The 14,373-nt window shown below is 35.4% G+C and overlaps 1 protein-coding gene across 2 annotated transcripts in view; it reads left to right on the top strand.

Annotated features, from left to right (window-relative positions):
* Nucleotides 1-5,268, top strand: part of LOC145686378 (uncharacterized) — an 85,842-nt gene extending 80,574 nt beyond the window's left edge. For both annotated transcript variants that reach the window (XM_081759647.1, XM_081759648.1), the window contains exon 6: nt 4,963-5,268. In XM_081759647.1, the coding sequence (XP_081615773.1) occupies nt 4,963-5,004 (42 nt within the window). In that variant the 3' untranslated portion in view covers nt 5,005-5,268. The remainder of the gene's footprint in view (nt 1-4,962) is intronic.
* Nucleotides 5,269-14,373: the final 9,105 nt, after the last annotated feature.

Below are 14,373 nucleotides of genomic sequence, written 5' to 3'. Positions count from 1 at the left end.
TAGAAGTCCGATAAAAAGTTTTCTCGTTTCGATCGAACCTAGTATGTTTCGAAATTAAGAAATGGAAATTATATTCCAATATAATTAGGCATAAGCTGATAGCTTCATGAACATCCCTACCAGGGGTGAAGGGTTCCCACTCACGACTTATTCTGTGCATCACTTTTGTTGCAGATTTTTTTTTTCCTCAATCAGTTTAGATTGACGAGCGGTGACAGGATTCGTTGTTATGGCAACAGTGGTTTCTATGACAACGGCCCCTTTTTCCAGTTTTAATTTCATCTACACCCGAAGATTTGTGTTTCTTCAATTTCTTTATAGCGGCTTCCACTTCTATTCGATTGGGTTCTGGAATATACGGTTCTGCTGTGTGTATCTCCTTTTCTCCACGCACATTAGTTTTTGGCTGCGTGTTCAGCAAATCGTCAAAGAAATCTTTCCATCTATTTAAGAGGCTATCCGTATCGGTGAGAACTGTTCCGTCAGATTTCTTTAATATATAAGCACGAGGTTGATAGCCTTTCTTAAATTCGCTGATCCCCTTATACATATCCCGAATATTTTTATTTTTACTATTATCTTCAAGTTTCTTAATTTTAGCTTTCAAAAATCCCCGTTTCTTTGTTCTAAATTCCCTATGTTATTTAAATAGCTCTTTTTTGGACATGTAATCTCATACTTTAGGTACTTGGAATTGGAATAAAAACTTGAAATCCTGCTTATAGGTTTTCTTTACCATTATCTAGGTAAATCATCAAAAATAAAAATTTCCAACTTTGGAGAAGTTTTTATGGGTAACTAAAAAGTCTTCCCCATGTTATTTATATAAGGGACACCTTTTACACCCCAAAATTATTGGGCACTTCCTTTAGTTCTACAATGGTTAAATTTGACATGATTGTACCTTTCCGCGACTAACCAACAGGAAAATCGCCGAAAGTAAATATTTTCAATTTTTTGGGATCTAAAGAGGTAATGAAGACATTTCCTATGTTATTTAAATGAACCCTTTTTGGACTTATCATCTTGTATTTTAGGTACTTGAAATTGGAATAAAAACTTGAAATTCGGTATGCTTGTACATTTTCGTTAGCGTTACCTAAATAAATCACCAAAAATAAACATTTCCAAAAGCAATGCAGTTTTATGGGGAAATGAAAAATGTTTTCCATTGTTATTTATTTGAGACTAGTGGAATAGTGATTGTAAGAGAACGCCGAACATTAAAGCGAATTCTCACGCCTAAATACAAGTGGCGGAGGAACTTAAACAGCACCTCCCATATCCTGTATCGACAATCAGTCAGTTACATAACATGGACATACGGGGTCTAGTTGCACAAGAAAAACCGCTGATAAAGAACCATAACGCTTTAGAAAGATGCAAATGGTTCCGCGAACATACAACAAGAACCACTATAACTGGAAACGTGTAATATGGTAGGATAAGCCATCATTCACCGTAAGAAAACGTCGAAACCGTGTTTTGTGCGCGGATGCCCAAAGAAGCGCATGATCCTCAGTCTCTCCGTCTAACGAGAAAATTGTCGCAGCTCTGTGATGCTGTGGGCCACAACATTCTGGTTTTCAATGTTTATGTCGCCATTTTTGGGGACCATATCCATCCCATGATTCATAGGTTTCCTGTGTGGTTTGATAAACTGGAAGTTAAGTTGAACACATTCCTTGGGCCACCCAATTCTTGTATATGAAGATATTAGAATATCTTCTGCTCCGTTTTGAAGACACGAATCCGGCACAGATTCCTCTTCTATCCTTCCACATGAAAACACAAACACGTTTTTTTCTTTCTTTGTAATCTAAACTATTTTTAAATTTATTCATGACATGCTTAATTATTTACGTACCCAATTATTTATTCTAGTTGTTGAAGTGTTGTTGAGTTTTGTTGTTTTGTTATCCTCTAGAGGAATAAAATGTTAACCGTATGTTTTCCTTGTAGTTATATTCTAAAATTCATGTGCTAAAATACCCTATAATTAATTCATACTTGAATCTTAGAAGTAAGGTATCTATGAAGGTAGAAGTAATTGTTAAAGAAATTTTAGTATAATAGATTTCTACCATTTTCGCTCTTCGGAATGGCTCGGACGACGATGAAACAGAAGAACCTGTGAAATCTCAAACATTTATGGACATATTGTCATAGCGATAGGGATTAAATTGGAAATTATAAATTAATACTTCTGGGATTTTTTTCTTGTTTGTTCTTACTTTTATGGACTTGTATCAGTTAAAATTTAATCAGCCTTGTTTTGAAAATACAGTCCCTGTTGTTGTGGTCATATGTTCATCTCGCTTCATTTATTTAGGTTTCATGGCATATGTTTTTTAAAGAATATTTTGGGCGACCGTATAATTATAATCATTATTATTATTTGTATAGTAGTAGTAGTATTCTAAAACGTATTACGTAAGCAAATTTCAAATCATTCATTCATTCATTAAAAAAAAGGAAGAGAATCTACAAAAGCATTATACTCACTAGAATAATTTTTACTGTCTAACAAACTTATGTCTGACAAAATGCGCTCGATCAAACAGAGAAGTGTGTATGTATGTAGCAAATACATTGAAATTAATTATGACGTATCCCAAAATTGTGATCAATTCATTACTTTTTTGACACAAAAATGTTACGCTTGTAGGTCCTGAAGTTGAGAAGTCATAAAGTACGGGAGTCCTGTAATTATGAACATAAACTCTAAATTTATGTTCTGCAGTATAGGATTTCTGCACTATAGGACTTGTACATCAACATAATTTTTAGTACTGCTCTGGTAGTGGACACTAAGGATATGAGTTCTAGAGTAGGAGACAGCTTTCTTTTCTTTTCCTTACTGACTCCACTAATACAAATGCTGCAAACACAGTACTAGTGTGATGGAAAGTAATCAAAATGAGATTAAATTAGAAGAAAAATTGCAGTAAAGTAACGTTCACTTTCTGAAGGTCTTCATTTTCTTCAAATTAAGCACTACGTTGTAAGGCTTGTAATGCATAACTTTGAAACGAAATTGTTCTTTTAATAAAAATTTAATTTGAAATGGAATATTAATGAAAATCGCTGTTTAATTTAAAGTGATACACTTACTTTCGTATTATTTACAATAAATATATAATATAGAATTGTGTTAGTTACTTGTTTTCCATTATCTATGTGATTACTTTCACTATATTGCACACACATATTTAACTTGATTGTCTATTATTCTAGATTGGTTCTCAGTATACCAAAATCGTTTAGTTGCCACAATAGTCTATACTGCAACCTGAATGAACTAAGTGAATAATACAGTAGCCTAGATCAATTAATCACAAAAGAATAAAGTTGTCAGTAATGTTGATCAACAATGTTGCTATATTTCTACATTTCCTTTTTCAGTTTCTTTCTTGATAAGTAATATAATAATAATGAAGAACAAATTATGCAAATACTCACGAAACATTTATAGTTGTGGTCAATAGTATACGTATTAACTCATAATGTACTAAAGAAACTCCATAATGTTGAAAAATAAGCACAAAATGATTCCTAATCAGTGAGAAACAGATTATAAATATTCTGCAAGCCTCAATCAAAGAAACTTGTACATATTTATGAATCGTTAGTGTAATTCCAGTTAGATTTCTGTAAACATATTCATATATTAACATTACTAAATTACCATAAACTGAAACCCTTGATAAGTTTATTTTCAATTATGGAATATGTAAATATGGAAAATATGAAGTTATTACACAATTTAAGCTTGCAATTGTTTTACCTGGATGATTACCTATCATCAAGCACTCGATGTTGGAGAAAATTATTACTTTAAAACCAAATATTTAGGTTATCGCTGCAATACTCTAGCGCAAGTTTCAAGAAAATAAAAATAAATTCAATTTCTGTTGCAGTGTTTAGCAGACTTTAAATTACACGTTCTAAAAGAGTTCTGCAATTGCAACGAACTGCACGTCCTAAAATTGGTCTAAATTTATTAGTTCACTATCTTAAATTCATGTATAATAGTGCGGTTTCTTTTATATTTTGTTTCCCTAAATGTATGTTAAAATACATTAAATATGAAGCTACTGAAGATAAGAATAACGAGTATGCTGTGAATGTATTTACTTTTATTATTGAGCTGAGCGAAGCGAAGCTCTTATACTCGGGTTAGCCGTTTGGTTGTCCGCGAACTCCTCCTAGACCGTTTGGCCGATCTCAACCAAACTTAGCACGCTGATAGAGTATGTCGTGTTGAGTGACAACATAGGTCGAAATCAAAAATCCGATGTACCATCGAGGAATAATCACCGAAAAACGCTTCCTCCTAGACCGTTTGGCCGATCTCAAGAAAACTTAGCACGCTGATAGAGTATGTCGTGCTGAGTGACAATATAGGTCGAAATCAAAAATCCGATGTACCATCGAGGAATAATCACCGAAAAACGCTTCCTCCTAGACCGTTTGGCCGATCTCAAGAAAACTTAGCAGGCTGATAGAGTATGTCGTGCTGAGTGACAACATAGGTCGAAATCAAAAATCCGATGTACCATCGAGGAATAATCACCGAAAAACGCTTGCATAGACTTAACATGGGGAAAAAGTTTTCACGCGATTTTTTTGTCAACAATTAAAAATGGCATTTATTATTGCATAATGGCCAGGAATGATTACGTAGTTTAAGCTCGCTCAGCTCATTTCATTGCAATCGGGTACATCCATTGCATTCCTAGTTATAGATTACTTTATGAGTAATGTTATGTGCAGACAAAACAAAAGATGAAACAAACGCTTTTGGCATTCGAACAAAATAAAAATGTTTGTTGATCATAAAAGGGTTATGCAGTACAATCTTGAAATATTACTTATAAGATAAAAAACTTTGTACAGAAACTTTATTTTTACATTGTTTCACCAGTTTAATAATTTTATCTTCAATGTTTTATATTTCAGATGCACGGAACATACAAATCTTACATGAGAGGTCACAAGTGAAACATAATTTCTCGATCATCTCTTAAACAAAATACTGTTTTCATCGATCACAAGAATACAGCAATAGAAAACAATTTCAATTAAATATTCGAAGAAAAGACACTATTAACATATTGTATTGCATAGTAATTAAATTCCAACAACGATCTTCATTTTGTAAATGCTGAAAGTAAGTTATTAATAAATATTGCACTATATTGTCTCCTATTGTTTCTTGACGAAGAAACTCTGTATATAGTTAATAAATTATTACTTTTAATACGATATTAGTCGTTTTTGTTTATTAGCTGTTTACTTCTTGTTTCCAAAACAAAGCAAAGGGAGACTAAATTGTATTGTTGTGTTTTTAATGTTAGCTTTTAAAGGAAGTTGTATTGATAAAAAATTAAAATTGTATGTAATATAACTTCCCTCAGGAGCTGCTCCTGTATGCTCGCAACGAATAGTCAATTATTTGGTGTTTAATCTGACACTGGTGAAGTGGGACAACTTAGGAAAGATGGTAAGGTACTGTACTTAAATTAACCAAAGTAATAGAATGCACTGCAGAGATTCGTATCTTTTTAATCAATATCAGTCGTTAAGTGCCCTGTAAGAGAATGAAAACCAAGAGAATACGTAAGAGAATAAAAAACCAAGATTCAGGAAATTAATTTTTAATACCCCAAAATACATAATTATTAAACATGTTTATTTTTTAAAGAAAACAGTCTTCCCATCTTATTACAATAAACAAAATAAATAAATATTTTAGTCACTTTGGTATTAGGTTACAAAAGAAGAATGCATTACGTAGATCTAATACAATAAACAAAACAACCTTAAAATTTAGATATTACTACTATTTTCTGAATCGAACATTCCGAGTATCTTGAATTATGAAATCAAGATATATTTTGAGCATTTCATTTATTATTTTTAAGCACAATTAAATAACTTTCTTTCTATTAATTCAGTTTTACTCTTTAAAATTGGGTCGGTTATGTTTAAACCTCCAAGGCACGGATATACATCATCTGTCGTCTCCAAATTATTCAAAATTCGGCTTAAATGACCCGGCTTTTCTCTAGAACATAAGTTTATAATATCGTGGTGCAATATTAATGAAACTATTGTTTTCTTGGCTATCGATACTCAACCAGAAAGAATAATCTACTCTCCGTCATTCACGGTTGTTGAATGTTGACCGGTTGTTTAATTAATTTTGATATTTCAGCAAAAATAAATGCACAACTATGGTCATATTGTAAATTTTCAAAGCACGTCCAGTTTTCTTAGTTTGAAAATCTGAGAGGTTTGATCAAGTAAGGAGAAAAAAATGTCTCTCACCCAACTTAAACAGATTTAAGTGCTTTCCTTTCTCTTACCCAGAACATGACGGTATGCCTAACAACTTTCACTACCCAAGGATTATGGATTAGGAATTAAATTTTTGGGCTTTCGGCACCTATGGCCATGTTAGCCCGTCACACATATGAGGGATGACGTCCCTCGGCAATCACACCACCCGGGGAATCGAAGAGGAAGAAAGGAAGGGGGAAGGAAGCATCCTGGGACTATGTTATGTGCCATCCTTACATTTGCCTGGTGTGAATGAGGAAAAACCTCACTCAAGATGGCTGGCCTGAAAAAGCTGTTACACCTTTTCGACTGAGTGTCCCCCCGGAAATTGAATCCGGGATAGCTCGCACCAAAAGCGAGAGCGTTAGCGGTTATACTACGCGGTACCACTTTTACTGCTGATATTCTTTTTCAAAATCCTAATTAGATTTATTTCGTCTTATTTTCTTATCCTTCGTCAAGCACAATTGTTGCTTTACATGTGATAGAAATACTCTACGAGTAGAAAATGCATCAATATTAAAGTTGTGTGTGTGTGTCGTTGTTAAGAGAACCAGCGTCACTATTAGATGTAAATATGTTACCATTAGAAGAAGCTAAACAGAAATAATCACAAGATACTACTTGAATGTAGAATACATAGCTGAGTGAACAATACTTCCAACAGAATAGTAACTATCAAACCATTATTGGCAACGAAAGAAATACCTTTTTAACGCAATTAAAATTAATTTCGTGCATTTTTGTTCAAAAATTACGCACAGCAATTTATCCTCAAGCTTGTCATTTTGGTTAGTCCTACACACAATTCCGTCGATGTTTTGATAGTTCTTTATCGTCCAAATGCCAGCGCATGTACGTTACAGTCGAGAATACACCGTTCGGTATAATGAGATTTCAAGACTACCTAATTGGTTTCAATACTACCGTATAATGCTTATCTCACGCTGGTCTGATTCAAACTATGTTTGGCGCTTCATTATGGACTCCTTCTTTTAATGCAGCTTATAAAGTCCGCCATAGTAATAATTTTGGTTACGTTGGAGAGTACACCTTTCACTCGCTTCTTCTGTACATCCAATTTCGAGCGAAGTGCACATATCTTCCTCCTTAGAGAAGCGAACTCAATGACTTAATCATCATTAATCTTATCCTTAATTTTTCCTGGCGCCTTCTTATTTTTTCTTTAGGGATAGGAATTAAACTGGGGATAGGCTAATGTTCCAAATTTGTCAAGCATTCTCAACACATTCCAATAGAAAGGATCTGTTAGGATGTAATAGATAAATGTATAGTAATTGGTATATGTAAGTTGAATGTCGTTGCCGTACGTGGGTTTCATGACATCGTAGTTGAATTTGTATATTTCAAGCTTAGACAGTTCGAGCCCTGTTGCAACTATACATATATTTGCATGGCCTTACTAATGGTTTCTGCATTTTCAACAATGGAAGACGGTCTTCATATATTACTCGGGTCTCGAGACGTGGAAATGATACTAGCTTCGTGTACTTCTGTTCGTAGGATACGAGTTATATATACATCAAGTTCCCTCACGTTCAGCATTGTTTTAGTATATACGCTGTTGTTTAGCAACTTGTAGAAGTCCTTCTTGAGTTAGATTTTAGCTTCTGTACGTTTGCATGTATTAAATTTATTATAGTATACAGAGTCAATCATTTCGATTGCTTAAACCACGAAACTCCATGTATATGTCTAAGCATTAAGCTCTGTGACAAATACTATTAAAGCAGGTATGCAAATAAGCAACAAAATTTTACTAGCCAATGAAAAAAAGCTTCTAACCCAAATCCCTCATAGAAGTTATTTACTTATCTTGCGCATTATATTAAGTACTCGTCCGCACGGATGAACGACTCGCCCCGGGCGAGTGGGCGAGTGGTTATTTGCATCCCTGCTATTAAAGCATCCGATAACGCAGTACAAGAGGAATTTTTGCTCCATGGTTAAGTACTATAGTTTGCTTACCATAAGATGGCTTCTCATTCACAGAATAAATTAGTAAATCAGAGTGTTTGAGATTCAACTCGAGTGAACAGTCTAAGTCAACCTAAAGGAAACAGCCCTTATTCTGATCTCTTGACCATTATTTTATCATTTCCTTGTTATATCTCCACGGCACAGAATCCCAATGCAAACCGCCTTCTGGAAGGTTATTACACATTGCATATCTGTAAAATTTGTTGACGTCGAGATACATGGTACATGTTTCGGGTTGTTAAGAATCAAATGCTTCGTCCTGTAGAAAGTTGTTCGCAACAGCATAACAAATTACACTGTGTGATATCATCTTGAATAGCTTGCTAGATGAACGATACAAGTCAATGGCTGCCATAAGAGTCAACTTTATCTCCGTGTACTTCAGCATTGCACTCCATGTTAAACCCAGTAATGTATACGTGTAAGCGGGAACTAACTTATAAATCTGAAAAAAAAATCCGAAAGTTTCACAACTCTTCATCCGTAAGTAGATCATATTTGCTTAAATATTGGTGAAGAAACTCAACTACTTCTATCATTGAAACTCATTTTATACTAGTTAGGCATATGCACATTCATCATTAATGCAGAAGCTTTCATTTAACGTACTATCAAGAGTATGTTAAATATAGAGCTTATTATCATTAAACTTGTCAAAGTCACTAGGATATTCATTGAAAAATGCACCTTTCCGTTTATTACGGAGGAAGAGGGATTGAACACAATGTTTCCTCTGTATTTACAGGTTGCAGTTATTACATAGTGTCTATATATTAACCCGTGAGGTGGTTAAGATATTCAACTTTGGAGTTAGCGTCCGTAAATTCTTGGCTGCACAGTCTACAAAATTTTGACCCAATGTGCTAATTCCTTTGTTCTTTCGTTAGTCCATGTATTGATGTGACCTGGCAAAGTTTGGTCGCAATATCATGCAGTTCATCTTCCATGAAACGTAAATAGTGTTGAGCTCGGTTTGCCTCTCACTCTGTACAAAATTAGCCTACGCGAGCTGAGATCTTCATTGGACTATCAAGTTATGTATGTTACATGATTCATGATGCTGTGTCTCAAGCGTAGGCGAAGTGCTGGAATCAGATTTACAACCTCTTACGGCTTAAGAATGCACTCCAAGTCAACTAATAATACCTCAGAATTTAAGAGTTCCTTAATTTGATTCGCTCTCCTAGTTTAGGCATTGTGGTGCATGTAGGCTAATACTGCTTATACAGGGTGTTTCAAAACAACACCGACAACGTTTGGGAGGTGATTCCTGACACCAAAATAAGACGAAAATTATCGACCAACCTGAGTGCACAAATGCTTCCTTTCGGAGTTATAGGCTGCCGAAAACATGAAAAAATGAAATTTAAAGCTCCGTAACTCCAAAACTATGGGACTTACCGTAGTCGGGTCAAGACTTTACTAAGGAAATAATATGTGCTCTATCCAAAAATACACATTTCAGAATCCTAAGATACTCACACAACAATTTTTGTACAGGCAGTTTGGTTACGAGCATATAATCTAAAGTACTCACTAACTACCTCTATAAAAATTTTTGCGGAAGTACTGCAGGATTCTGAAGCATGTATTTATGGATAGAGCACATATAAGTTTCTCAGTAAAGTCTTGACCCGAGTACGGTAGGCCCCATAGTTTTTGGAGCTATGGACCTTTAAAGTTCATTTTTTGACGTTTTCGGCAGCCTATAACTCCAAAAGGAAGCATTTGTGCACCCAGGTTGGTCTATTTTTTTTGTCTTATCTTGGTGGCAGTAATCACCTCCCAAACGTTGTCGGTGTTGTTTTGAGACACTCTGTAGAATAATGTGTGGTGTACTAACTTGAGCTTGGCGTTAAAGTACTGTAAGACTATCTGCAGATGAATTTTCAACTACAATGTTTTGTCACTTAAATTTAACTAAATGTGACAGAATACATATGAATGACATATTGAGAATTTGATCTGCTTTGAGGCATAAATGATCTATAGGGTTTCCAGACTCGCGTGTACGTTATTTACATGCATCGAAATGAAACCTTCATCTCCGAAATCATATATACTTCTTCATATACTCAGGACTAAGTTGATTGTATTGCTGATCTATCTTCTTTATATCTGTAAACAAGTGATAAGGGGAACGAAAAGCCTTCAAACATCGAATAAATCGCATCAAAACATGATTCCGATCAACTCCCTGTAATGATGTCACAATACACCAGAGGAGGTAGTATTGGTAGATATTATTTATATTAACAATAGGTTGTTTCGTCTCTACCCAGTGGGGTAGAAGTATATAACTGTACCAGATAAGTTTGTATAACGGGTCAACTTCCCCTCGTAGCAAATTGTTGGTCTGAAGATAAAGTTCAACCCGACCTCTGAAGGGATAGAGCTTCTTTCATATAACTCATCCAATATTTTATTCAGTTTTACTTGGAAGTCTCAATATTTTGAGATCAAAATTGACATAGAAGCGAATATAATTATCGTTTAGTACGTTCACAAATGTTGACTCTAAAATGAGCTTAACGTTATGCGCTCTGTTGTTCGTATTGACTACTGTTCGACACGTAATCACTCGGAGTCAATTTGTTGCAGAAATTTATGTGTATTCGCCGAACAAATCGAGTCTACTTTAGTTGTGAGGCTGTCTAATGTGTAAGTCTTTAAACAGGTTTTGGAGGCAGATTACAACTTCCCAATGGGAGTGCACACTTGTATTATTTTAGTAAAGGGTTCGGATTCATGGAGTATTTACATCTGTATAACATGTTTTGCTGCTTTAGATTTTGAAATACGCTTCCGACAATGTTTGCTCCTAGCAAAGGCCATGATAATTCTACCTTGTTGAAGGTCAAACACTGAAATACGCTGAGGCATTATGGTTTCGTATGTGTATGAGTACATGCATTTTAACATTACTGGTAGGTATGAAGGTGCACTACTGGGTCGTCACTAAAGTATTGCAGCTAGAGTATACAACATATCAAGGAGCTCCAAAAATTCAAGGATACCAAATTTGTATTTCCAACTAATCCTAAAATGTATCATTTAATGACTCGAGTGGCGAGCTAATTGCCAATCCTTTTTATGAACCTGAGTTGATGCGAACAAAATACACTAATATCTACCTATTTTCTGGTATTTAAAGGGTGTGGACAGTGAGACAGTAACATGTACGAGAAGTCCTAGAACCAGCCAATGGCCATCTCCGACCCATCAATATTCGCTTCATAATAGTTACTGGTCTTTAGAGTGTGTCAAGATTACCTTGATTATTGATAACTTTGGTTTGGGTCCATGGTGGCTTAACTGGGAAGGAAGGTATCTATACATCTTCTGCAATATCTTAGAGCATACTTCAGTCTATTTATGACATATAAAGCGAACATAGCTTACACTTACCAACTTCTAGGTAATCGGTTATCTTACTAGGAAATTGTCAACTTCGGGCGTTGTTTTGGATGTCAACAATCTGGAGAGTCATGATGAAGTATGTAACTACTTCACTCAAGATGGGCATAAGAATATTAATTGCTTCTACCTTGTATAAACGTTTAGTAGGATTCCCAAGGAGCTTATTCCTGACAATTCTAACTTTCTATGCATACTTCAACACGGCACTAAGCTGAAGCACATCTATGATGAATATGCAGTAGATGGTATGTCATTTCAGAAGTTCAAAGACTTGTGCTCATCATGTTGGAATGAGTCGTAAGGGTTTCTAACTTTAGACATGGCACGTAAGCTTAATTTGGGTAGATATCATAATAAAATCAATCCATTCACGTATACGATCGCTAACGACTAAATGAATGTTCGGTTACATGCGCTAAATACCTACCAAACGAAGGAAGAATGTTAACTTTAAAGTTGAGCGTAAATATGAAGCCACAGAGGACGAGAACATTCATACCAAAATGGCTGAAAGGATGGAAGGATAACATCAAAGCTATTACGAAAGGTAAAATCGAAAGAACAAAATACTTATTAATGTGATTAAAGCAGTTTGGAACAGGAAATTAAAGGTATAACAGGCGAGGACAGGAGCTTGATACCGAGCTCATACCTGCATCCGATCAATAATTGTAGGTTAACAACTAACACAATCTGAAACCTCATTTGAGAAAGAACCTATACAAGCAAACCCTTCAACATGTAGACATTGTCGCACTAAAAGTCTTTCAATTACTGACTCTTCAGCCCCTTCGTCTTCCACCACAGCTTCTAAAGACGATAGTTCAATACATGTAAAACTATTACTATTAGCTACGTCTTATCTGAATACCAATGAGGTGTATCGAAGTGTTTTGACTGTACCCCACAAGTAAATATAGGGTTATTTCTTGGGTGATTGGTAGCTGGAACGTGCACTTTGATCATGATAACATTACGTATACTCGTGTCAATGAAAGATAAAGCAAAGGTAATAAGATGATTAACAGGCTGGATAAGGCTTGTAGAAAGCATGATATTGCATATAAGAACTTTAAGTATCTAGATGCTAGGCATTGAGCAGATAAGGAACGGAAACAACGTGCTTTTGTCGTGTTGTTAATAATGATGTATAGTTGAACACCTAGTAGCATCAGGAAAAGACTGGTAGCATTGGAGGTTACTCTTGCGTAAAACCATGGTGGGACTTTATACATAAAATACATCTAACACATACAGGTAGCGACGTTGTGAAGTTAGTGGAATGAAGGTCAAAGGTGTTTAGTTTACAGTACCATTTAATGAGGTGAACTTGATCAAAATTAGACTTACAGAGCAACAACTATCAAAGTATGTACAAAAGGTAAGGAGTGGTAACATTGAACATACCTTGAGCTTATCTCAACTGACTAGCCTACAGGAGCGAAAAATCTGCCACTTTATTTTACTATATCAACTTTGATCGCTACTCTTGGTGCGCCTGGGAGCATAGCAGGTGGTTTAGCTGCGATTGTAGGCGGTTTAGCTGTGAGTGATAAATAGAGAGGAAGTTAAAGCGGGATTATGAGAACATAAACGTCATAATCAGATTATTGAAGCTGAAAGGTCTCTTAACGTGCCAGTGCTTGAGGCCTAGTGCGTCACAGTAAAATATATCTCATGGATGACAATATTAAACGTCTATTATTGATGAACTACCATCTACATCATCTCAGATAAATGAATGTACTGTAGTAAACTTAGACGTCTCAAGCAATGTATCCACTCACCGGATGTTACCAGAAGTAGAGTCATCGTGCCTATATTATCGATTCGTATGGTGGAATTTCCCCAAATTATTTCTTCAGTATTTAAACTGCGAACTCTTTACAGTCATAGAATAGTGGTGACAGAAATCACAGTTTTGGTGACATAATCTGTGAATCCTTGTGGTTAGCATTTCTGAAGCTGAGTCTGGTGATCATACTTTCCAGGATGTTCGAAGCTCAATCATGAGATCCCCAACCATAACTATACAAACCAAGATGTTCCTATTTTCTATAGCATGTATCTGATTCTGAATGACGGCTAGAAACAATGCGTTTGAACATGGAGGGAGAATATACTTTGTCACTAGGTCAAAACAATTCGTCTACTTTAGAGATATCCTTTCCTTCGGATATGTTGTTGAATGAAAATAATTTCACTCACAGAATAGAGGTAACGGGTGACTTCATCAGGTAGTGAGAGGCGCGGTGGCTCAGCAGTAGAGCGCCTACCTTTAGTGTGTTGGGTCCCTAGTTCGATTTCCAGCCAAGTGAGTTTGTGGTTGAATACATCGTTACCGTGAGTTTTGTGGGTGTGCTTCCATTTCCTCCCAAATCTTCATTCCATCATAACTCACTTGCATTAATCATTAGTCTCTCTTAACCTAAAGAGCACAACCTTGGGGCGTTAAACTCAAATATTTTTGCACAAAACCTCCAAATTTCCAAAGACTGTTTCCAGTTTTCCATGCTGAAGATGTTCATAAATGTCACGACTGAGATGATTTAATAAATTAATTGTGCCAGAAATTTGAAACTTCAAGTACTATGCTGAAAGAACTCA

This window comes from Thermobia domestica, chromosome 5 (genome assembly GCF_964235325.1).
Source record: "Thermobia domestica chromosome 5, izTheDome1.hap1.1, whole genome shotgun sequence".
Taxonomy (NCBI): Eukaryota; Metazoa; Arthropoda; class Insecta; order Zygentoma; family Lepismatidae; genus Thermobia; species Thermobia domestica.
The sequence above is the reverse complement of the archived record's forward strand: the minus strand, read 5'-3'. Positions and strand labels throughout refer to the sequence as shown.